This window comes from Arachis duranensis, chromosome 3 (genome assembly GCF_000817695.3).
Source record: "Arachis duranensis cultivar V14167 chromosome 3, aradu.V14167.gnm2.J7QH, whole genome shotgun sequence".
In the NCBI taxonomy this organism is placed as follows: domain Eukaryota; kingdom Viridiplantae; phylum Streptophyta; class Magnoliopsida; order Fabales; family Fabaceae; genus Arachis; species Arachis duranensis.
In genome coordinates this window covers 43,305,505-43,329,322 of record NC_029774.3, presented here as the reverse complement: position 1 = coordinate 43,329,322, position 23,818 = coordinate 43,305,505, and the positions used below count along the sequence as shown (strand labels likewise).

General features: G+C 35.0%; 1 protein-coding gene across 1 annotated transcript; it reads left to right on the top strand.

The window, feature by feature from the left end:
* The first annotated feature begins 7,375 nt into the window (after positions 1–7,375).
* On the top strand, positions 7,376–10,665 carry LOC107479053 (uncharacterized). Its single transcript, XM_016099197.3, has 2 exons — positions 7,376–9,785; positions 10,118–10,665. The coding sequence occupies exon 1, from the start codon at positions 7,557–7,559 to the stop codon at positions 9,603–9,605; it is 2,049 nt and encodes a 682-aa protein (XP_015954683.1). The 5' UTR covers positions 7,376–7,556; the 3' UTR covers positions 9,606–9,785; positions 10,118–10,665.
* The last annotated feature ends 13,153 nt before the right edge of the window (positions 10,666–23,818 follow it).

The window sequence follows — 23,818 nt, the reverse complement described above, 5'->3', positions numbered from 1 at the left end:
ATGAGAAGAGTGTCTGGCCTTCATTAGTACCAAAGGAGGCTGAGCCTCAGATAGTATACATTGTTGAGGAACTAAATAAAGAAGAGACTCAAGAAGAGGCTGGGAGCACATTGTTGCACGCCCCTCTTGTGAGAAGAAAACCTGAAGTATCACACCCTCAAATTCCCCAAAGGGAGACCAAGGACAAACACTGCTCACAATCCTTGGAAGACTCTGAAAAGATGCAAATCAATATTCCTTTTGCTGAAGTTGTGGGAACAATGGTCTCTATCTACTAGAAGAAACACCTCTGATGCTAAGAGAGGTGAATTAGTGATAAGGTTACAGAAGGATTACATGATTATCAAGGTCCTTTAACCTCCACTACCCCCTGACAAAGGAGGTACTTCCCTGCAGAGTACAATAGTGGAGCCTCCTCCCCTGGTAAAAACTCATATATTTTTGCCAAACATCAAACTTAAGTTTGGTGTTGGGCAGTCATCACCCACCAAGCAGGAAGGTCCTAAGAGGAAAATGCATAGGGGATGGAGAAACAATACAAGCCCTACCCTAACAAGAAGGAAGAATCAAGCTCATCATACTAAAAGAAAGCTTGTTAGGAGGAATTCAAATCTGAGGGCCCTAATCTCCTCCTCTTCTCCCATGGAGTCATTTCTATTAACCAATTGGAAGAAGATGAAGAAAGTCAGCAATCAAGTGTCAAGCTAATGACATTAAAGAAGTGCTTGTTGGGAGGCAACCCAACCATGAGTAGAGTATTTTTGTTCTTATTTCTTTTGTTTATTTTCATTTAAGTTTATTTTTAGATTTTTCTCTTGCTTTTTAATGTTTGTGATCATGTGCAGTAGTTAGAACAGAAACAGAAACAGTCAGAGTTGGAAACAGAACACCCCGAACAGAAACCCTGCTCACGTTGAACGCCAGACAAGGAGCCAGAGTGGGCGTTTGATACCCTCTGGGGAGCAACAAGCTGGTGTTAAACGCCAGCCAGGGATCCAGGTTGGGCGTTCAATGCCCAAAAAGGTAGAAGACCTGGCATTGAACGCCAGGAAGGAGGTTCCTCCTGGGCATTCAACGCCACAAATGGGAGGCTAGCTGGCGTTGAACGCCAGCTATGGAGCATGAGCTGGGCGTTCAACGTCCATATGGAGGGCAGGGAATTCAATTGCCCTAGCCTCTCAGGACCAGTAGGTCCCACAGAATCTCCACCTACCCCCACCTTATTCTATGCTATTCTTCCCCATTGTTCATTTTTGCTTGAGGACGAGTAAAACTCTTAAGTTTGGTGTTGCAAAAGCTTTGCTTTTTGACTTCCACCAATCTTAAAGGGCTATGAGTGAAGAACAACAAAGGCAAAGGAGTGACATTGAAGAGATCAAGAACTACATTGGATCCTCAAGGAGGAGTACTAGCCACCACCATTAAAGGTGGGTTCGTTCTCTTAATCACCTCTCCTTATGATATTTTTTTGTTTTCTGTTTTGTTTTTCTATTTGTTCTCTTGCTCTTATTACATGATCATTTTCATCTATGTCTTAAAGCTACAAAATGTTCCATATATATCTCACATTTCTTAAAAGAAAATTTTATTTGAAAAGAATTGAGAGGTACATGAATTTCAAGTTTAAAATAAGAATAGTTCAATTATTTTGATGTGGTTGCATTGCTTTTGTTTTCTGAATGTATGAATAAACAGTGCATATTTGAAGTTGAAATTAAGAATGTTGGATCTTGAAAGAATGATGAAAAAGGAAAAGTATCATTCGTAATCTGAAAAATCCAAAAATTGATTCTTGAAGTAAGAAAAAGCAGCAAAAAGAAAATGAAAAAGCATGTTGCAAAAGAAAAAATAATATATATGCAAGCGAAAAAAGAAAAAAAGGGAAATAAAAAGTAGAAAAAGCCAATAGTTCTTTAAACCAAAAGGCAAGAGCAAAAAGCCAATAACCCTTTAAACCAAAAGGCAAGGGTAAAAGGATCCAACGCTTTAAGCATCAATGGTTAGGAGGGCTTACAAGGAACAAAATTCTGGCCTAAGCGGCTCAACTAAGTTGTCCCTAACCACATGCTTGTGGTGTGAAGGTGTCAAGTGAAAAGCTTGAGACTGAGCAGTTAAAGTCGTGATCCAAAACAAAAAGAGTGTGCTTAAGAACTCTAGACACATCTATCTGGGGATTCTAGCAAAGCTGAATCACAATTTGAAAGGGTTCACCCAGTTAAAGTGTCTGTGGCATTTATGTATCCGGTGGTAATACTGGAAAACAAAGTGCTTAAGGTCACGGCCAAAACTCTAAAAGTTGTGTTGAAGAATAAAAAAGAACTAAACTAGGAGAGTCATTAATATCATCTGGATTCTAGGTTCCTAGAGAAACCAACATTTCTGAGTTTCAATGGATAATGAGATGCCAAAACTATTCAGAAGCAAAAAGCTACTAAGTCCCGCTCATCTAATTGAAACTGAGCTTCATTGGAAACTCTAAGATTTATTGTATCTTACTCTTCTTTTTATCCTACTGTGTTTTTAGTTGCTTGGGGACAAGCAACAGTTTAAGTTTGGTGTTGTGATGAGCGGATATTTTATACGCTTTTTGGCATCATTTTCATATAGTTTTTAGCATGTTTTGTTTAAGTTTTATTAAATTTTCATAGGTTTTAGTATTAAATTCATATATTTGGATTCTACTATGAGTTTTTGTGTTTTTGTACAATTTCAGGTATTTTCTGGCTGAAATTGAGGAGCTGGAGCAAAAGTCTGATTCAGAGACAGAGAAAGCACTGCAGATGTTGTCCGGATCTGACCTCCTTGCACTCAAAAGAATTTTTCTGGAGCTACAGAAGTCCAAATGGAGCTTTCTCGATGGCTATGGAAATTTGAATTTCAGAGCTTTCCATCAATTTATAATAGTTCATACTTTGCTACAAAATTGAAGGCCTAAAACTGGCGTCCAATGCCAACTTCCTGCCCCATTCTAGGCGTCCAGCGCCCAAAGGAGGAGACCAGCGTCCAAATGCCTAAAGAGGACCCTCTAGCCAGCGTTTATCACCCTAAAGGCCTCATAGCACGTGGATCTCATCAAAGCTCATCCCAAACACTCACCAAGTGGACTCCAGAAGTATATTTTAGCACTAAAAGACTGTTTTACCCTTCTTATGTAATCCTTAGTCACTAGTTTAGTATTTAAGGGATATTTTACATAATCATACAGAGCTTTATGCCATATTTTCGTTTATCATTGTGTTTCCTATCAGTATGAGTTTCTAAACCTCCTAGGTTGAAGGGAGGAGCCCTGCTGAGTTCTATGAATTAATAAAAGTATAGTATTTCTCTTCAATCCATATTTGATTCAATTCTAAGATGTATATTCGTTCTTCAACTTGATGAATGGGATGATCCGTGACAATCAGCTCCATTCTTCATACTAAGACCACGTGCCTGACAACCACCCGTGTACGTGACTGGAAAGCATCGAATCGCTAGCTTGATTATACATCTCTTAGACGGCTAATCCACGACTTTGTTGGGAACTTCTCGAGACACCAGTTCAGCCAAGGTATAGGGAGATTAGGGTCTCTGTGGTAGAGGCTAGAACCAAGGCACAACATCCTCTGATCCGGAAGATTTGACCTTGTCTGTGGCATTTTGAGTAGGATCACCAAAGAGAATGAACTGCAGGAGCTTCACCCCCATTCAGATTGGATGACCACTGACCTGGCGTTTGATCTAAAGCAGAGGAGATTGGCGACCGCGGCTGTACGGTGTTGATCACATACAGCCTGTCATAGAAGAAATCATTCACAATTGAAGAAGACAATAATACCATAGTTAATCCAGAAAGACTAAGCATCTCCAAACCTTAACCATCTTCTTATTCTTATAATCAAACCTTGTAATTCCATCTTCCGAATCAAACCAACTATTCTATCTGCTTAACTAAGATCTACAAGATAACCATAGCTTGCTTCAAGACGCAAACCTCGTGGGATCGACCCTAACTCGCTCAGGTATTACTTGGATGACCCAGTACACTTGCTGGTTCAGCTGTAGGAAATGTGGGGTTTTGTGCACTAACATTCCAAATTTCTGAATGACTACGGATATCTTCAATACCATAAGTTTCCCATAGAAACTAAATAGAAACAAAAAAAGAAAAAATTAAACACTACATAATACGAAGGCATCAACATACATGTACATTGAGATGTTTCTATATCAATGGATTAGAACACACCCGGCCTTCCCAAACCTCATCTAACAATCTCCTAAAATATGTAATAGTATGATATCTATACGGTCGATTAACACGCTCCCAATTACGCCATCTGTTTACACATTTTTTCGTTGCTAAACTTTCTATCTAGATATTGAAATACAAAGTAAAATGTTATTCAATGGTGTATAACACTTCATATTACCGGTTTGCTAGTGGAAAGTGACGTGGGGCACCAGGAATCAGGGCAAGAAATGGCATACGAATCCAAGCCTAGATACGCAATAATGTTAGTGGACCGTCAATTTCTTTACAATCAAAGTGAGTTGCTCTGTACAAGTTGCTAAGGATGCCGATCCCCAACTGATTTTGTGAACGTGAGAGAAGTTACGAAGCAATGGCAGAAATTTTCAGTACACCATTGACCCAGACCTATCAATAAACAAGATTGACCCAAACAACAACTTATATACGGCATTTCACATACTTCTCCATGGCAACTCAATCCTTCAAAATTAATCCGTATTTCACATTTCTAATCCAAGTCATCTTGATATAACTTTCTCTGCAATCACTGGTCCTAGGTACAACTCCAAATTGATGTAAGCATTTAGTTTCTATGACCTCCTGACTAGTCATGGTTGTTCTTGTCACGGAAAGACCATTTAATGAAATATTTAGAATTATAGCCATATTTTTGCACGTAATGACGCACTCGCCCACCGGAAGATGAAATGTATATGTATTTGGGTGCTATCTTTCTACTAGAGCTATTACCAAAACCAACTGACCATGAATCACTCCAACTTGAGATACATGATAAAATCTAGTTGCCCGCACAAGAGATTTAAAAACCAGATTATATGAATCCAGTAGATTCATGTTGACACACTTTAAAGTTAAATACTTTACAAAATATAGACAAATAATAACTGAAATTGTCTTACTTAATTAATTATATATAAGTTAAAACACTTATAATTAAAATTAACTTGAATGTTAACAAAAATTAATTTAACCTCTTACTAAACTTGCATTCATAAGTAATAAATTATTCACTAAATCAACTTTTACCTAATTATCATTATAACTAAGTTTCTTATCAACAATATCCAGACGAATATATTCATCTTATTTATAACAATACCTATTTATAAATATAATTAATAAATGAGTCTTCACTCTACACACATGCATAAACAAAATGGCCATAATTAATTATATTTTAACACAGAATCTAATTAATAATTATCTCCAATAACTTAATTATTTAGATTATGACAATAATTAGTTTAAATTACTATTTAGTCTATTACAAGTATAGTTTATACATTAAACCAAAAATTCTAATTTATATTCGCATATAATTTAAAATAATTAATCAAATTATTTACAAATTAAACTCTATTAATTTATTTATTAACATTGCTTAACTAATTCATTATGGCACTAATACTAAATAAAAACAACCAACAAATTCAAAATAAGTTGTTATCAAGAATTTTAACCAACAAACTAAATTCCAATTACGCATTCTACTAACAAATACAATAAATCTATAAAATAAATCTAATTATATCATAACAAATATAATATAACAAAAATTAGCTAACATTATAAACATATATATGCATGTAAAACTAACAATCATCTACATAATGTTAATATTATCATTTATTTACTATAAATAACATTAACTCACAAATATTATTATTTTTATATTTATATTCAAAAAAATTAAAAAAATACTTACATAATTAGTTTAACTAAGATAATTAACAATATAAAATTTAGCACGATCAACTTTTTTAATATTCTCTTTTGGTCATTGTGATTAATTTTTTGGATCAGTAAAGTATATGAAAGTAGGCCGCAGAGAATGAAAAAAATGATGTTCAAAGAAATGAACAAGGAGAAAAAAAAGAGAGGAGCGTGGCTCTAGTCCTCAATCCTTTTTTTCGGGTGTATGTATGACACACGGAGATAGGCACAAATCTGAGGGTCAGATTTGTGGACCCCTTACTGTTCGATCTTCATTGTTTCGTTCCTGTTCTTTAGATTGAAAGAAGTTCAAATCTAAGACTCAGATTTGATACTACTTTAATCTCCGTTCAATCTTCTTCAATTCAAACTGGTCATTTGATGGTCTCGTCAAATTTTAAATATGATGGTCTGAATTTGTGAAAAATTGATCCTCTAATTTATGGTATTAGAATCGGAGATTTAGATTTGTCTTTTGTCGTCATCAACAATTGTCTACACCTATAAATAACACATATGGTGTCAATAATGATAGAAAATACCGTCTAACTTTTAATATTAAAATTAAAAAATGGCAAAATTATCCTTCCAAAAAAAATGTTCTCAAGAAAAAGATAAAAGCAATAATAAAAAATATATATTTTAAATGAAAAAATTATAAATGGACCTCCGATTTTCCCTTGCATGTTTGAATTGGGAAAAAGTCTTGGAAAAAGACAAAATTGAGAGATTTTTTAAGGAAAGCTTCTTTGAGAAGGAAGCCTCTCAATTCATTGAATACTAAAATGCTAGTACCAGTATACATTTAAATACGTATCCATTTAAACACATCAAATTAAGAAGAGAAAGAATAAATGCATGACTCATAAATAAAATCTACAATCTACAGCTAAATTTAACAATGATAAAACTAATATCTAAACTCTAATTTGTTCTCATGAGCAAATAATATTTTTTAAAATATAAAAATATTTAATAATTAAAATAAATTAATTAAAAATAATTAAAATTTATCTTATTTAATATTTATTAATTATTATAATAATTAATAAATAATAATTATTATAATAATTAATAAATATTAAATAAGACAAATTCTAACTTATTTTTTTAAATATTATCGTTAAAACAACATAGCCATGTGCTTTATTGAACGGTTACTAATTGGTAATAATAAATACCATGGCCGAGTTTTTGTTTATTTTCCTGAGATGGATTTTTATAACAAATTAATTAAAATATAAAAAAGAAACTAAGAAAAAACAGAAAAAAAAAAGAAAAAAAGAAAAGAAAAGAATACGAAGGGACTGAACACTGAAGAATACCAATGGACACTGCTTTTTTCGTTAAAAAAAAATAAAAGGTAAATTTCATTCTTGTTATTTCTCCCTCTCAGTAGAGCGACTCTCTTTGCAACCCTGCTTACACACACACACACACCGCGTGCTGAAGAAGTTAAAACAAGCACCATTTTCAGAAACACAAGATACCTCGGTGGCAAAATTATAGACATTTTCACACACCTGAAGAAACAAAGCACTTAATTTGAGTTGAATCTTGAGTCACAGTCAGAGTCAGAGTCATATCTATGATGGATGAAGAAGAAGCATTGCAGAGGATCATGGTGGTAAGAGAAGCCTTCATGGTTTCACCAGCTGGTGATAGCAAACCAACTCTGAGAAATGCCCGTTTTTTGAATCCCATCATTTCTTCGGATGCAAAATCCACTGATCATCATGTTTCGGATTCTAATTCTAAGGCTCTTTCATCTTCTTTCTCCGCTGTTCCACCAGTTTTCGAACCCAAGAACTGGCCTATGAAAATTGAAACCCTATGGTGGCGTTCCCCACCAAAAAAATGGGTTCATTGGTTGGATACCCTTTATCCAAAATATGCTTCAATGTGGAAGAAAGTTGGCATCCTTGATGCTCTAATGAGCACAAAGTGTAACATACTCAAAACAAACTCATCAATGGAGCTTTATGTTGGGGTTGCTGAGAAATGGTGTCCTGAGACCAACACTTTTGTGTTTCCATGGGGTGAAGCTACAATCACCTTGGAGGACGTCATGGTTTTGGGGGGTTACCCTGTTATTGGTGGCCCCGGTTTTACTGCTCGTAAGGACGAGGAAATGAAGTATATTGAAGAGAAATTGATTTCCGGAAGAAAAGAAGCTGGAAGGAGCAAACAGAATAAAGCTTCCATGTCTGCTTGGATGGGTGTTTTCATGGATAGTGGGAAGGAGATTGAACATGAAGCGTTTCTTGCTGCTTGGTTATCAACTTTTGTTTTTCCTAATGGAGATTTGATAGCAAAGAGCGTGTTCCGTATAGCCATTCAACTAGCTAGAGGGGTTTCGATTGCGTTGGCGCCGGCGGTTCTGGCGAGTATTTACAGGGATTTGGACTTGTTGAAGAAAGCAATTGTTGGAGTGAAAGAAAACAAGGTTGTCGAGAAGGATGTAAAATTACAAGTTACCCTCCGATCACCGTTTCATTTGGTTCAGGTTTGGGTGTGGGAGAGATTCAAGAACTTGCAACCGCCGCAACCGAAGGTGATCAAAAGTGGAGAACCTATAGTCACAAGGTGGCATGAGGTTAAGCCTGCGAAATTGGAGAATGTGAGAGCGGCATTGAACTCATCCGTGGATCATTTTCTTTGGAGGCCATATGCAAGACTTGCTAGTGGTAAGTACAAAGTTTTCTATCCTGAGCATGAGAAATGGATACAATTAGGCAAAGATTCAGATTCGGTTAAAGAGCTTGAAGCTTATGCTAGTTGTTTGAGAGTTTCGGAGCTAGTTGGGTTTGGTTCTGATAGCATAGTAAAGCAGTACCTCCCGAATCGCGTCGCTTTGCAGTTTGGATTGGATCAAGATATACCGGCTTGTGTGCAAAGATTAGATAAGAGTGAAGCTATGGCTTGGGAAAATTATTGCAGGCCTATATCTGAAAGAAAATTGTACTTTCCTTCTCGGTTGTTTGAGGCAGATGTTACTTCAGGGTATGCAGAGTGGTGGAAGAATTCAGTGTTGTGCAATTTCGATCCTGCTATTCATATTGCACAGCACAAAAAACGTGCAGGATTTTCGAATATCGCTGCTCTACTCAATAAAGCAAAACGAAAAACCAGTGATGCTGAAATTCCTGATGTTCCTCCAGGTTTTGCACCTAAAAATGACAGAAAAGAAGCCGAGGGAAACTGTGATGCTGATGTTCCAGCACATAAGGTTCTGAATGCTGCCAATTCCTCTGAGGATTGTGGTGCTACGACTCGCCATCCGGGGAAACTAATAAGTGACGAAGAAGGTAAGAATTTGTCGAGCTCTGCAGCCTCTACTGCAGACTATGGAGCTGCAGGAGAGCCATTGCAACAGAAGGAGAAAGTTGTGATTATTTTGGATGATGACAGTGAGAGTGAACCTTCAATGGTGGCTATGGAGGAGGATTTCTCAGGTGAAAATGGGACCAGAGAACAAGAGATGTCTTCGGAGAAGGTAAACCATTCCGGTAATGAAGATGAAGGCCATGGTTATTCATCTGATTTGCACATAATGGTACAGGTTGAAGAAAGAATCAGAAGACTAGAAAATCAGCTTGCAACAGTGTATAAAACTAGGAAGATTAGGCACATTTGAGAAAATGATTATCCTTTTGAAATTGACCGACTTGCTCAATACATGGAACCTGATGATAAATTATAATGCACCTAGGAGCAACTTGTCGCCATCATTGAAGAGCCCTCGCGGAATCCCATGCCTTGTCGCCGCTGCCAGGACCACCACAACCTCGTTGTCGTCAAACCCACCGCGAACAAGGTTAGTCGCCGTCGAACCTTCGTCTTTGTAGCCATTGTGTTCGCGTCGTTCTTCAGTTCATGGTCTCCTCTTCAATCCCCTCTTAGCTTCTCTTCTATTCTCTTCTCTGTTCGCCTTTGTGTTGTTGTTGATGGGTTCTCTTCTCCTCTGGTACATGGGTTCCCTTTGGTAGCTCGTCTTCTCTGGGTGTTTATCTTTTTGTTGCAGTTTTACGTGAACTTGTTTTCGGTTGGATGGATTTGTAACTACAGAATTTGTCTTCTCTGGATGTATGAATTTTTACTATCAGTGTGATTAACTACTTGCATGATTAATTACTTGCGTTTATGCAGAATTTGTATTTGCAATAAGATTGTCTTCCCCTGTTGACTTGGCTACTCTTGCAAAGAGGCTCAATTCAATAGCAAAAACAAGGCGTGAAGAGAAAAGAGTTATAAGAAGAACAAGACGAAAAATAACACTCTCAATGGAAAAAACTAGTACTACTAATAGTAGTAGTGAATTTTCGAGCGGCGATGGTGAATTTAGTAGTGTTTGGAGTATGTCTTCGCCATGTGGGAGCCCTGCAAGAATTGGTGTGGCTGAGCAAGTTACTATGGCCATGACATGGAGGGAGGAGTAATCTTGGACGCTATCAGAGAGAAGTCATTCAATCGGCGAAGCAAATCGGAGTTATTGAATGAAGCTAAAGTTGATGATTGACAAGGCCTTTTGAATTAAAGTTTTGGGGTATGATCTAGATGTGTTTTATTTGTGAAATATTGTTTTATTTTTTCTGATCTTTTTGGTGTATTAGAGGAATGGACAGAACAGAACCATCATAATAGTCAAGAAATTGTGTGTCTGATTTTCTCGCATGATGTATCTATCAGTTCATAAAGACATGGTCCAAATGAAAAGCATTGAATTAATTTTTATCTCAACTTCTGGTTTCTTAGTAAAATTAATGGATCAAACATATCGAGATCAATTCATGCTTCTGCAATCTGCAAGTTTCTTTTGATATGATTTGTTGAAGATTTTGAGCCCAAGATAGATGACAAAGTACAATTTATAATTGTTTTTCTTAGAAACTAATATAATATTATTGTAGATCAAATGAATGGAAAAAACAATTGAATTCAATATTTTGTTTTAGCACACTAGTTGTAACTTGTATCTCAAACATATAGTCCCAGCCCCCTTCTTTTGGGTGTCATTGGTGCATTGGTGCATCCTGGGACAGAAATGAAAGGAATGGTGGAAACGGGAAAGACCATTGGGAGTAAACAATGTGGAACTCTAGCATTTATGGGGTTTTGTTTACTGTGTTTTTTTTTTTTTTCAGTAAACCTCTAATCTTGTTAATAATAAAAAAAAAAATTGGGAGACAGCATAGTTCCTTAGGTCCTGAAAAGACAATTTCTATTACCATTCAGAAAATAAACAACAACAACAACAAAGCCTTGTCCCACTAAGTGGGGTCGGCTACATGAATCAAACGACACTATTGTACTCTGTCATGTACCATATCTACAGAGAGACCGTTTACATGTAGATCTCGTTTGACCACCTCATGGATGGTCTTCTTAGGTCTTCCTCTGCCTTTCGCCCTTTGTCCATCTTCCATCTCATCCACCCTCCTGACTGGATGTTCTATCGGTCTTCTTCTCACATGTCCAAACCACCTGAGACGCGATTCAACCATCTTTTCCACAATGGGTGCTACTCCAACTCTCTCCCTTATATCTTCATTCATTATTTTATCCAATCGCGTATGACCACTCATCCATCTCAACATCTTCATCTCTGCCACACTCAACTTATGTTCGTGCTCCCCTTTAGCCGCCCAACACTCTGTACCATACAGCATAGCCGGTCTTATAGCGGTGCGATAGAATTTACCTTTAAGTTTTAAAGGCACTTTTTTGTCGCATATAAAACCAGATGCACTCCGCTATTTTGACCAACCTGCTTGGATCCTATGATTTACATCCTGTTCAATCTCTCCATTATCCTGTATGATGCACCCAATATACTTAAAACTTTTAACTTTTCCTATGATGTTTTCTCCAATCCTCACCTCTATATTGGGGTTTTCCCTTCTTAGATTGAACTTACATTCCATATATTCCGTCTTGCTACGGCTTATGCGCAGACCATACACTTCTAAAGCTTCTCTCCATAATTCCAACTTCTTATTTAGGTCTTTCCTTGACTCTCCCATAAGGACGATATTATCGGCAAAAAGCATGCACCATGGCACAGGCTCTTGGATGTGCTCTGTGAGTACTTCCAAGACGAATGTGAAAATGTATGGACTTAAGGATGATCCCTGGTGTAATCCTATACCAATAGGGAATTCCTCCGTCACACCACCTTGAGTCTGCATACTAGTTGTGGCCCCATCATACATGTCTTTAATTGCTCGAATATATGTGATCCTTACTCTCCTCTTTTCTAAAACCTTCCATAAGACCTCCCTTGGTACTCTATCATACGCTTTTTCTAAATCAATAAACACCATATGTAGATCCCTTTTATTACTACGATACCTCTCCATCATCCTTCTTAATAGGTATATCGCTTCATTGGTAGATCTTCCTGGCATAAATCCAAATTGGTTCTCTGTTACTTGTGTCTCTTTTCTCAACCTCCGTTTTATCACCATTTCCCATAACTTCATAGTATGACTCATAAGTTTAATCCCTCTATAGTTTTCGCAACTTTGTATATCCCCCTTATTCTTGTAGATAAGTACGAATGTGCTTTTTTTCCACTCATCAGGCATCTTCTTTGACCTTAAAATCTCATTAAAAAGCTTGGTTAACCAGTTAATACCTTTTTCTCCAAGACCCTTCTAAACCTCAATCGGGATATTATCAGGTCCTACTGCCCTGCCATTTTTCATTTGCTTTATAGCCTCTTTTACCTTGAAGTCTCGAATCCTTCGATAGTAGTCAAAGTTTTGATCTTCTTCCCTTGTGCATAATCGACCAAGGCTCGGAAGAGTCTTCTGTCCCTCATTAAATAACTCGTAGAAGTAGCTCTTCCACCTTTCATTAATCTTTTCCTCTTGAGCCAACACCTCTCCATCCTTATCCTTTATGCACTTAACCTGATTCAAATCTCTCGTTCTTCTTTCCCGGCTCTTTGCGATTCTATATATACCTTTTTCTCCTTCTTTCGTGCCCAAAGACTGGTAGAGACCCTCATATGCTCTTGTTTTTGCTTCACTTACAGCCACTTTTGTCCTATTCCTTTAGATTCACCAAAACTTTCTTTTGCTATTCTTCTAATAACTTCTGCCATCTCCCTCCACATCTCTTCCGCACTTCCATTCCCATCCCACTTTGCCTCTTCTTCTATCCGTCTTAGGAAGCTTCTTTGTTCCTCACCTTTCATCTGCCACCACCTCGTCCTTGGTTCTTCGTATGATGTCTTTTCCTCAAGTTTTTCTCAACGCGAAAATCCATGACGAGCACCCTATGTTGTGTTGTCAAATTTTCTCCTGGGATAATTTTACAGTTAATACAAAATTTTCGGTCAACTCTCCTCAACAAGAAGAAGTCGATTTCAGAGCTTGTCATGCCAGTCTTATAGGTTATAAGATGTTCGTCTCTCTTTTTAAAACATATATTTGCGATGAGAAGATCAAAGGTTGAGGAAAAGTCCAAAATAGTCTTACCCTCGGCATTGATCACCCCGAAACCATGACCTCCGTGAATACTCCCATATCCAGTCACTTCTCTCCCAACATGGCCAGTTAAATCTCCTCCTAAGAAAATCTTATCTCCCAAAGGTATGCCTTGAACCAAACTCTCTAGATCCTCCCAAAATCTTATCTTGTGTTGTTCGTCCAAACCCACTTGCGGTGCATAGGCGCTAATCACATGGAAAGCACCTCCCTCCACCACAAGTTTGATAGAGATGATCCGATCTCCCACCCTTTTGACATCCACTACGTCCTTCTTCCACTGCTTATCCACAATTATTCCAACCCCATTCCTATTCTTTACCTTTCCTGTATAACAAAGTTTGAAACCAGAAGTATCTAACTCCCTAGCCTTTGCACCAACCCATTTTGTTTCTTGTAGGCACATAATGTTAATCTTCCTCCTTGTCATGGTGTCCACCACCTCCATGGACTTTCCTGTTAGAGTGCCTATGTTCCATGTCCCAAATCTCAACCTTCTGTCGCTTCGACCTTTACCTTTTACTTTGTGAACTAGTTTATTTACCCTCGTCCGTTCACGAAAACGCGAGAACCCTTGCTCATTTAACACTACATCCGGGCACCGATGCAGCGGCTCTTGCTTTGACACCGTACTCGAGCCATACGACGCGTTGCTTCTGGGCAACGACCTAGCTTTAACGCAATAACGTCTTTGATTCATGTCATGGGGGTTCGGCTATATTTTTATGTTGGTTGCCGAAGACCTAACACAACCCTCCTCCTTTATCCGGGCTTGGGACCGGCTATGTACCGCAAGTATAACATAGGCGGAGTTTATTACCATTCAAAAAATGATGGTGATAAATTAGTCTTATAGTAAAAAACCTGTAATATATATGATTTTTGAAATGAAAAGAGACGAACTTGTCCAATAAAGGAATGCTGATAAGATTGTTCATTTTGTGCGAAATTCGTGTCTGCTCTCTTGGATTGTGATTCGTGAGGTGCGAAATTATTTTTAGTATTAGATGGAAAAAGTAATTAACTTCATGGTAAAGTAGAAACGGTATGAATATGATGATCAAGGAAATTGAGGACGGTTTTCAGCATAAAAGATTGTAAATTAAGGAAGCTAGAGACAATTTCTCTCTTGTTCCAAGCTGTGTATGCTTCAACTTTAACCCTTTTTATAGATGCAAAGCAAAGTATTCCCTTTGCTGAATGTTCAACAACATAAAATTTGAGTTGCTCACAATTTGAAATATGTTGATCAAAATCATTTACGTGGATCACATCGGTTCAATGAGCATGTCAATGACACATTCAAGAACTAGAGCGTGCATTATATTAAAGCAAATCACTCATTCAAGAACTGTTATAACAACTTCGGTTCCAAGAGATCTTCCATCAAATGTTTGGTTTCAAAGAAAAATGCTACAAGGCAACATCGTCATAAAAATGCTTTTTGTGATGTACACATTCAGATTATGCTGGGACCATAGAATTATAATGCTCACCAAGTCCAAAAGCCTACTTGTGGTAGGAAAGCATAATACACGAACTCGGTGAGGCAGTGCCATTGGCGGATTTATACTCCTTCCCCATCTCCACATCCGGGAAGGAGCCTGAAAATATCATAATATGCTTCTTCAACCAGGGAGTCAAGGCACCAACCTCTAATTGTCCTCCCCAAAAGCCGTGGACTCCACCTCTTTACAATAGTTTTCAAATTTCTACGAGGTGATCCACCACCAGAGTGGAGGGCCAGCTGATCCTCAACGGCTCTATAGAGGCAGTCCCCATCAGGCTATTAGAGGTTTCCATTGGCGACACACACAAATTGAGCCATTTTAATTTTGGCACATACGAAATGAGCAAAAATTTATTATAACTAACTATAAAAATAATAGTGTACAAAAATAAAATTGTTGTAAGAAAAATAAAAATAAAAATTGAAATTTTATACCACATATAATATTATATATAAATTTTATTTTTTGGTGACTATATTACATATAAATTTAATAATAAAAATATAATAATAAAATAATAAAAAATATAAAAGATGATTCAAATGAAACATTATTTTAAAAATAATGGTAGAAGATCAATACTTTAGAATTATTATAACTTAGTTACTGCATTTTGTGTTTGATACTAATGAATTGGATTCAATTCGCGTTTGACCCCTTAAAATTTCTTTTTGCCTCTATTTTTTGCGTACCACCTTTGTGATAGCCGAGTTTGCGTTCACTATACCTAAGAAGCTCATTTTGTGGATATCATAGGCAAGATGGATTTCTGCCGCCATTTTGTGAACACCAATGTTATTATATACAATATGAAAATTATTTTCAATTCGTTAATGCTTCCTATAATTTAGTGCTGCACATTTTGAAAAAAGTTTTGATCTATACGTATTTAAAAAAATAATAATTTTTTTGTATTTATTTCCATAAAAAAATCGTTTTCAATATCTATTAAAATTTACTTTTTGAAAGCCACAACACGTTACTTACACTCTATGTGTGACCAATATTTTTTAATTCTTTAAATGCAAAACGGCACCAATCTCTTGATTAAAATTTTTTGTTTTAAAAATTTTCATGCATAAAATGGCACAGCTGTTTTGATATGTTAATTTTTTTAATTTAAAAAATAAAAAATATTGATGACGTTTTAGCGCTCGACATATTTTTAAAATATAATTGTCAAAATACCATTGACGTGTTATAAAAAAATAAAAAAATTGATGACGTTTTCTGAAAATGGCAGTGACATTTTATTTTGGTAGAAATAAAAAATATAAAATCAAATAAAAAAAGTATATATTGAGAGAATAAAAAGATTTGTAAATAAGTGTGATGAGTGTATAAAATAAAAGATTATGTTAGTTTAAAAATATATAATTATCAAATTTTGCTTCATATATATAAGGATGTAAATTTTTTATATGAGAATTTATGTATTATTGTTGTTTTTTTTTCAATAATATATAAAAGATTTGAGAGTGTACTTCTCAAATTATAGATCATCAAGTGTTGAAAAGAATGATAAATATTTTGTATAGGAAGTCTCTGTTAGTATTTAGTGATTTCATTCATCAAATAATGCATTTGGCTGATAAGTCTAGTATGTAAGGAATGTTTTCAACCTACTATCAAATTAGAATACAAATCTAACTTATTGTGTTGAATGTTGAGTTTGAGAAAATCGATAATGTTAATTTTTCGGAACCCAATATAGACTAGATGGGTTATAATATTAAAAGTGATGAAGAGTTTGAAGATAATTATAAAATTGTTACTCCATTTGAAGATGTGAAGAAAGATGATATAATAGTTGAGGGAGATATGACAAATATTGCAAATGCACTAACAAACCAATATCCATCTAAAAAACCATCTTTTATGCATGCTTTGAATTTAAATCCCATGCATGCATTGAAATTTTCTACATATGTCAATATAAGTAATTTTGTTGTTGTTGTTGTAAGAATTATTATTAGTATTATTATTTATATATTATTAATATTGTTACCACTACGACAACGACGAGGAAGACAAGGATTGTTGTTGTTATTATTATTATTATTATTATTATTATTATTATTATTATTATTATTAGTATTATTATTAAAATCATATTTAGAAGTATATTGTTCTATTCGTGTTGCAGTTTTCGTTATTTTCGTAGATGATAAATTTATTGTCAAAATGGAGTTTAACTTTAGAAATATTGTTATTCCAGCAGTTAAACAGTATACTATCTAGAGAGGCTCCGACTACAGAGAGTATGAATCATAACCGACAATATGGCGATTCCAAAGAAATGCACCTCGAGATAAAAAAAAATCTGAAAAACTCTTTGGAAAAGAAGAGGTTTTTATTTTATGCTAAATGCGTACAATACGAAACAAGCTGTGATTGGCTTATCAAAGTTATTCTTATAAAAAGATAGTATTGTTAGGTGATAAGGAAGTACAACGGTAATCACACGTACATCGAAAGTACCATCTCTCAAGATCATGGTAAACTAGACTCTGATACAATTACAAAAACAATAAAGTCATTGATTAAAGTCGACCCATCCATAAAGGTAAAATCTATCATTACTAAAGTATAGTCAAAGTTTAACTACATGATAAGTTATCACAAAGTTTGGTTGGTCAAGTAAAAGACAATTGAGAAAATATTTAGTGGGTGGAAAGCTTCTTATGAAGCTTTGCATACATGATTTGAAGCAATGGTTGCAAAAAAACCATCAGCAGCTATTGAGTACGAAATTGCATATGGCTACTGAGGGAATGAGTTGGTTGAGGATTTTAGAATTCTGATGCAAGTCTTCTAGGCTTTCTACCATTGTATTAAAGCATTCAGAAGTTGCAAGCTACAGGTCCAAGTTGACATCACACACTTGTATAGAAAATGTAAAGGGACTCTTTTAGTTGCAGTATCACAAGATGACAATGGAAACATTGTACCTTTTGTATTTGCCTTAGTCGAGGATAAGACTGTGTTTGCCAATGCTTAACACTTTTTTTCTTAGCCATCTACAAACACATGTAGTTAATCAAGATAGCATTGCCTTTATCTCTGATTGACACGAGTCAATTATCTTAGCTGTAGGTCCTAATAATGGAGCTTGGCAATATCCAAGAGCTATTTACATGTTTTACATAAAATACATAGCGTCCAACTTTTTGAAGAGGTTTAAAGCACCACATATGCAGAAGCTGATTGTCAACAAAGGTAAATATATTACATTTTTAACATTAGATAGAAGATGGTGAATAGATAACAACAAAATTATTTATTATCTGGATTGTGTTGTTCACGTGTGGCAGACTATTTTAGAACAATGCGTAAATTCAATATGTGCTACTAGAGATTATGTGAGCGGGGCGTAGCTTACAAGCAGTGGCTCAACAATATCCCTTGATCGCAGTATACTTTGGCATATGATGGTGGACATCGCTAGGATCATATGACCACCAACCTAATGGAGTGCATTACGGAGTATTGAAAGGAGAATGCTATTTTTCTGTCATGGCTCTTGTTAAGGCAAATTTTTACAAGCTAAATACGTTGTTCACAAGAAAGACTGCTGATGCTAAGACTCATATAAGTGCAAGTCATCTATTCTCAGAATATGCAAACGAGGTCTTTGAAGTGCGTGATATGTCCAGTGATTTGGAGTTTGCAGTAAATTTGCATTTCTGGCATTGTGGTTGTGGTGAGTTTCAGGTGGATCAAATTCCTTGTTGCCATGTATTTGACTGTTATACAAACCATCATTTGAATTGGAAACAATATATGCATGAGATATATACGATGAGGGAGATCCAAAAAGTGTACAGAACCCGATTCAGACCACTAGAAAACCCAACATGGTCTATGTATCAAGGACCAAGACTAATATCCAATTCCCACCTCAAACGAGTGACCAAAGACCGTTCTAAAAAAACTCGCTTCTTGAATGAGATGGATATGCGTGATGTACATGATCCTAGGCTTTGTGGAGGTGAGGGTCACAACCAAAGCAGATGCCCGCATCGTGGTGGAGCTAGTTCTATTGGCTCAACTCCAAATTCGTAGTTCTCATATTAGGGGAGTTTGTGATTTCAATTTTTATCCAACACTTTATTTAGTCTTAGATTCAGTTATATTTTGTCTCTTTCAGATGTATTTAAATCATGTTATGGTGACTTTGCTAAAATTAATTTCAAGTTCACATTGCGAATGGAGTAAAGATTAGTACATAATCATCTATAAAACAATATAATGTGCAGAAAATTACATTGCACATGTTCACTGACTAAACTCCATTCGTCGAGTATGGTGCTCCGATCATGGCACTGTATTCCCCGAAGAGTGTAACAATGTTGGTCAAAAGGAATGGCCATACTGGCGAACCACTCGGTCTACAGGATGCCATTCGACACACTTGAATGAAAGCAACGGCCCTACCGTGTCACACATATCAAGGTGGTGATGTAACTCGGCCGGGATAATGATGCCCATGTATGGCCGCCAAACAAAATGCAAAATGTTACATGGGCTAAGTTAGATTATTAATACCGTAAATTATTCTTATAGATTAATACCGATACCGACCTCTTCCATCCAGTCTATGTAGTGCCTAATAGACGCCACGCTTCTCGACATCCACGACCTGGTTCGTGGATGATGATTCCACTTACAATACACAATGTTATAATAGAATTTTAAATTATGTCTTACCAGTAAAAACATAAATAAAACACGAGTTAAAATCCAATAAATTATGTATTGCTACGGTGTTACCTGCATGCAATCGATATATCAGCGTGTGCAAGTCGCTGTCTTGGAATGGACGCAAGAAAGGGAACTCGCTCCCACCCCCAAACAAACAACAAATCCAACGGGCCGTCCATCTCCTTGCAATCGTACTGTGATGCATGGCACAGTGCCATGTAAAGATGTGCAAGAGTTGCTGACCCACAACTGTAAGTGCCAATCTACTCAAAATTTTGGATCAGTGGTAGCTACTTCGCGTGGGCATACGCCGTTGACTTATCCGCAAAAAGGGTAGTTTCCAGCAGACAGAAGATGTGACACCTAACATATCGCTGACTAGACTCCCAAGTGTCTAGAGGCTGTGGGTCTCTGATATGACGAACCCAGACCAACTTTATGTAACTTTTAGATGAACTACACATGACGGGTTCGCTGCCAAAAATCATCATGCTCTAGTTGACCAAGAAGTCTTGACTGTTATCGGTCCAATCCATCATAACCTCTCCATCAATCGGTAGGCTAAATATGTGTAACATGACCTCCAGTGTTACTGTAATCTCACTGGTTGGCAATACGAAAGAATGAGTTTCCGGCCTTCACCTTTCCACAAAAGCAGATAGTAAGGCGAAATACCCTTTGTTTTATCCCACTCTCGATACATGGTAGAATCTCTTTATTTATAAACTCTGGTCAACCGCTGGGTGTCACATTTCTGGCGAATCAAGTTTACGGGGCAAAATATTTCTATTAGCCTGAGAGAATATTCGAAAAAATAAAAATAAATAATATAAAATTCAAAAAAATTAATCACAAAAAATAAAATACAAATAATTATTAATAATTTGTTAAAAACCACAAAGATTTATCGATATATAGCACAAAAATTTTTGCACATATACAGCACAAAAATAAAAGATTAGTAACTACCATTTATATTATTAATATTAGTAACTACCATTTATTAAGATTATTATTTACATTATTCGACTAACTACCATTACTATTTATTAAGATTAGTAACTATCATTTATATTATATTATAATATTTATTACTAACTACCATTATTATTTATTAATAACAACCATTATTATCTTAAAAAACATTTTATCAGTATTTTTATTGCTTATTAGTTTAAAAAATTACATATTAACAAATTAAATTACAATAATATTATAACAAAGAAATAACATAGATCAGAAAACAAATAAAATTACTAATATTATCGTAGAAAAATAAAAAATAAGTATTTAAATTATCTAATTCACTACAACTGCTAAGAATAAATTAATCCAAATAATTATACTAATAATATTACATTTTACATATTAAATTTAAATTAATAAAAATACTAAACTTATATAATTAGGTTATTCTAAATAATTAACAACGTACTCTTTTACAGATGTATAATCACGTACCCATTTTTTTAAATAACACACTACTCACTCTCATAGCCAGAAATACCTTCCTCCCTCCTCCTTCGGTTAACTCTCTAAATAGAACCCTAAAGCCTAACTCTCTTAACAACACTTACCTTCCAATGTAACCTTCTAAACCATACTACAATATACACAACGAAGAATGAAGAATGAAGCATGCCAAGCTCCTCCTCCCACCTTTTAAAGGCACGAAGACATTAATGAGGCATGCATTTTTGGAATATGGATGTTGGGTGTATGGAGACAACCGGCCAAATGGTTAACACGCACCTTGTGTGTTGTCGGGGTGTTGATACGTGGCTATCGGACGCTGAGAAAACTGCATCGGAGTCTGAAACACGGATCCTGTGTGTTGATCTGGTGTTGACACGTGGCAGGGACGTTGATTAAGGTGCATCGAAAACAGGCGTGGAATCTCTGTTCCTGCAACACGCATGATACGTGTTACCTGCATGCACGTCATGTGGCTAGAATCTCTGTGAAAAGAATATTTACTGCTTCAACACGGTAGGTACTATACGTGGACCGTGGTGATCAGAGCTTGACATATGACCAGAATTTCTACTAAAAAAATTTCTGTTTCAATACAGAATTTCTGCAACTCTATACTTCTGTAAAACATTTCAGATTGTAATATTTTACAAATACACTACTTCTTTATCTATATTAAAAATAATTTTTGTAGTCTTAACCTATTTTTGTTTATTGAAATATTTCTTAATAATATGACAATAACTTTTCAATAGTTGGTTTGAAATTAAAAATATAGTGAAATTTGAGCACTGGTGTCCACAAGCTTATGTTTTTTAAATAATATTAATATTATTATTTTAAATAAATTACAAAAATAATATAAAAAATGATGTAAATCATGTCGTTGTAATAATTTTACACACTAATATAATTTTGGTTAACATTATTTAAATAATATTTATTTTTTAAAAAATAGATTTGACAAAATACTCAAATACAAATTACATTAACATCAATTTAATTTCAATTAAAATTAATTCTGCAAAAGTACATTTATACCGACATATAAACGATAATAATCCAAAATGATCATACGTGAGTTTCCTGGTTATAATGCTGCTGTCATAAAGCAGACGGGCTTTATATAATCATGTAGTATGAATATTACTAAGATCGTCATGGAATGTAGATTGCATATTGCAGAACACACCGAGGAAGATTGATTGTATTGATTTATTTTGCTTAGTATCCTTTAATTTTTAAACTTTTGGCTTTTTTTTAATGAATAAAAAATTACATAAATTGTGTTTGATTCTGAGAATAAGATAAAATAAGACACTGAAAATAAGATAAAAAAATACAGACATAAAATTTAGTATTTTTATATTTTATTTGATGATAAATTAGAATAAATTATGAAAATATAATTTACTCTTTTTTTTTTCATACAAAAAATTTATAAAAAAATATAATAATAAAAAATATAATTATAAAATTTGATAAAAATAATAAAAAAATAAATTATATCTCTTATTAGTATCTCTGTATTTTTCTTATCAAAAAGGATATAAATTATAAAATACACTATTTCAACATCTTTGAATATATTGTCTTTGTCTATGGGCATAACCTGTCCGAGCAGCGATTCGGACACCTATCCCTTTTACAGCTCACCCTTCGACAGCTGTGAGAGGAAGCTTCGAGGAAGGTGGGTCTGTTCTCGTGGGACCCACCTCTGACAGAGTATATATGGGGAGGGACCTACCCCTCCCCCAAGGTACGTCACTATATCCCTCACTCTCAAACCGCCTGCATACTTTCTGACTTGAGCGTCGAAGTGTCATTGCAGGTGGCACTCTCCACCTCGCGAAGAGCTCAGGAACTCGGCTACGCTCGCGTCTCGTCCCATAGACCCATATCAAGGCTGATTCCCACCTTCACACCAGGAGACTTCCCCGACCCGTCCGGAACTCGAGGAACCGAACAGAATTCAACTTTACAAAAAATTTAACATGTGCTTTGGAATAATTATAATTACTTACTCTTAGTGTTTGTTTAGTTGCATTAAATTATTAATTTTTTTATTTTTTAGTGTATTTGATAAAATTTTAATAATAAAAATAAAAATATTAAAAGAAATAAAAAATATTTTTTTACAGATATTTTTAAAGATACTTTTAACTGAGATTTTTAAATATGAAACTATTTTTATTTTTTAAGATACTTTTACCTGAGATTTCTAAATATGAAACTATTTTTATTTTTTTTAAAAATAACTTAAAATAAGATCTTTTCATAAAAACCCACTCAAACAAATCCTTAATTGTAATAATATAAGTCTTATAAATAAAGTAGAAAAAAAAAAGATTTTTCCCTATGATGCACGGATACTAACACTGATATAGGACACGCCGACACGCGAATTTTAAAATCTTATAAGACATAGCAGCACGCATACATATAAATATAAAGTTTTTTTAGATAAATTATAATGATATTTTGATATTTTATTGATATTAAAATATAAATTAATTTTTTAAATTATTTTTAATATCTTATTTTAATTATATCAAGTATTTAAAATATTTTTTAATAAACAATAATATATACTACATCTAAACTTATTTCAAGAATATATGTTTAGAATAAGATTGGACACACTGACACATGATGATATTTAGGTGTAT

Coding starts and splice junctions, on each gene's coding strand:
- LOC107479053 (XM_016099197.3), top strand. CDS start 7,557: ATGATGGATGAAGAAGAAGCATTGCAGAGGATCATGGTGGTAAGAGAA.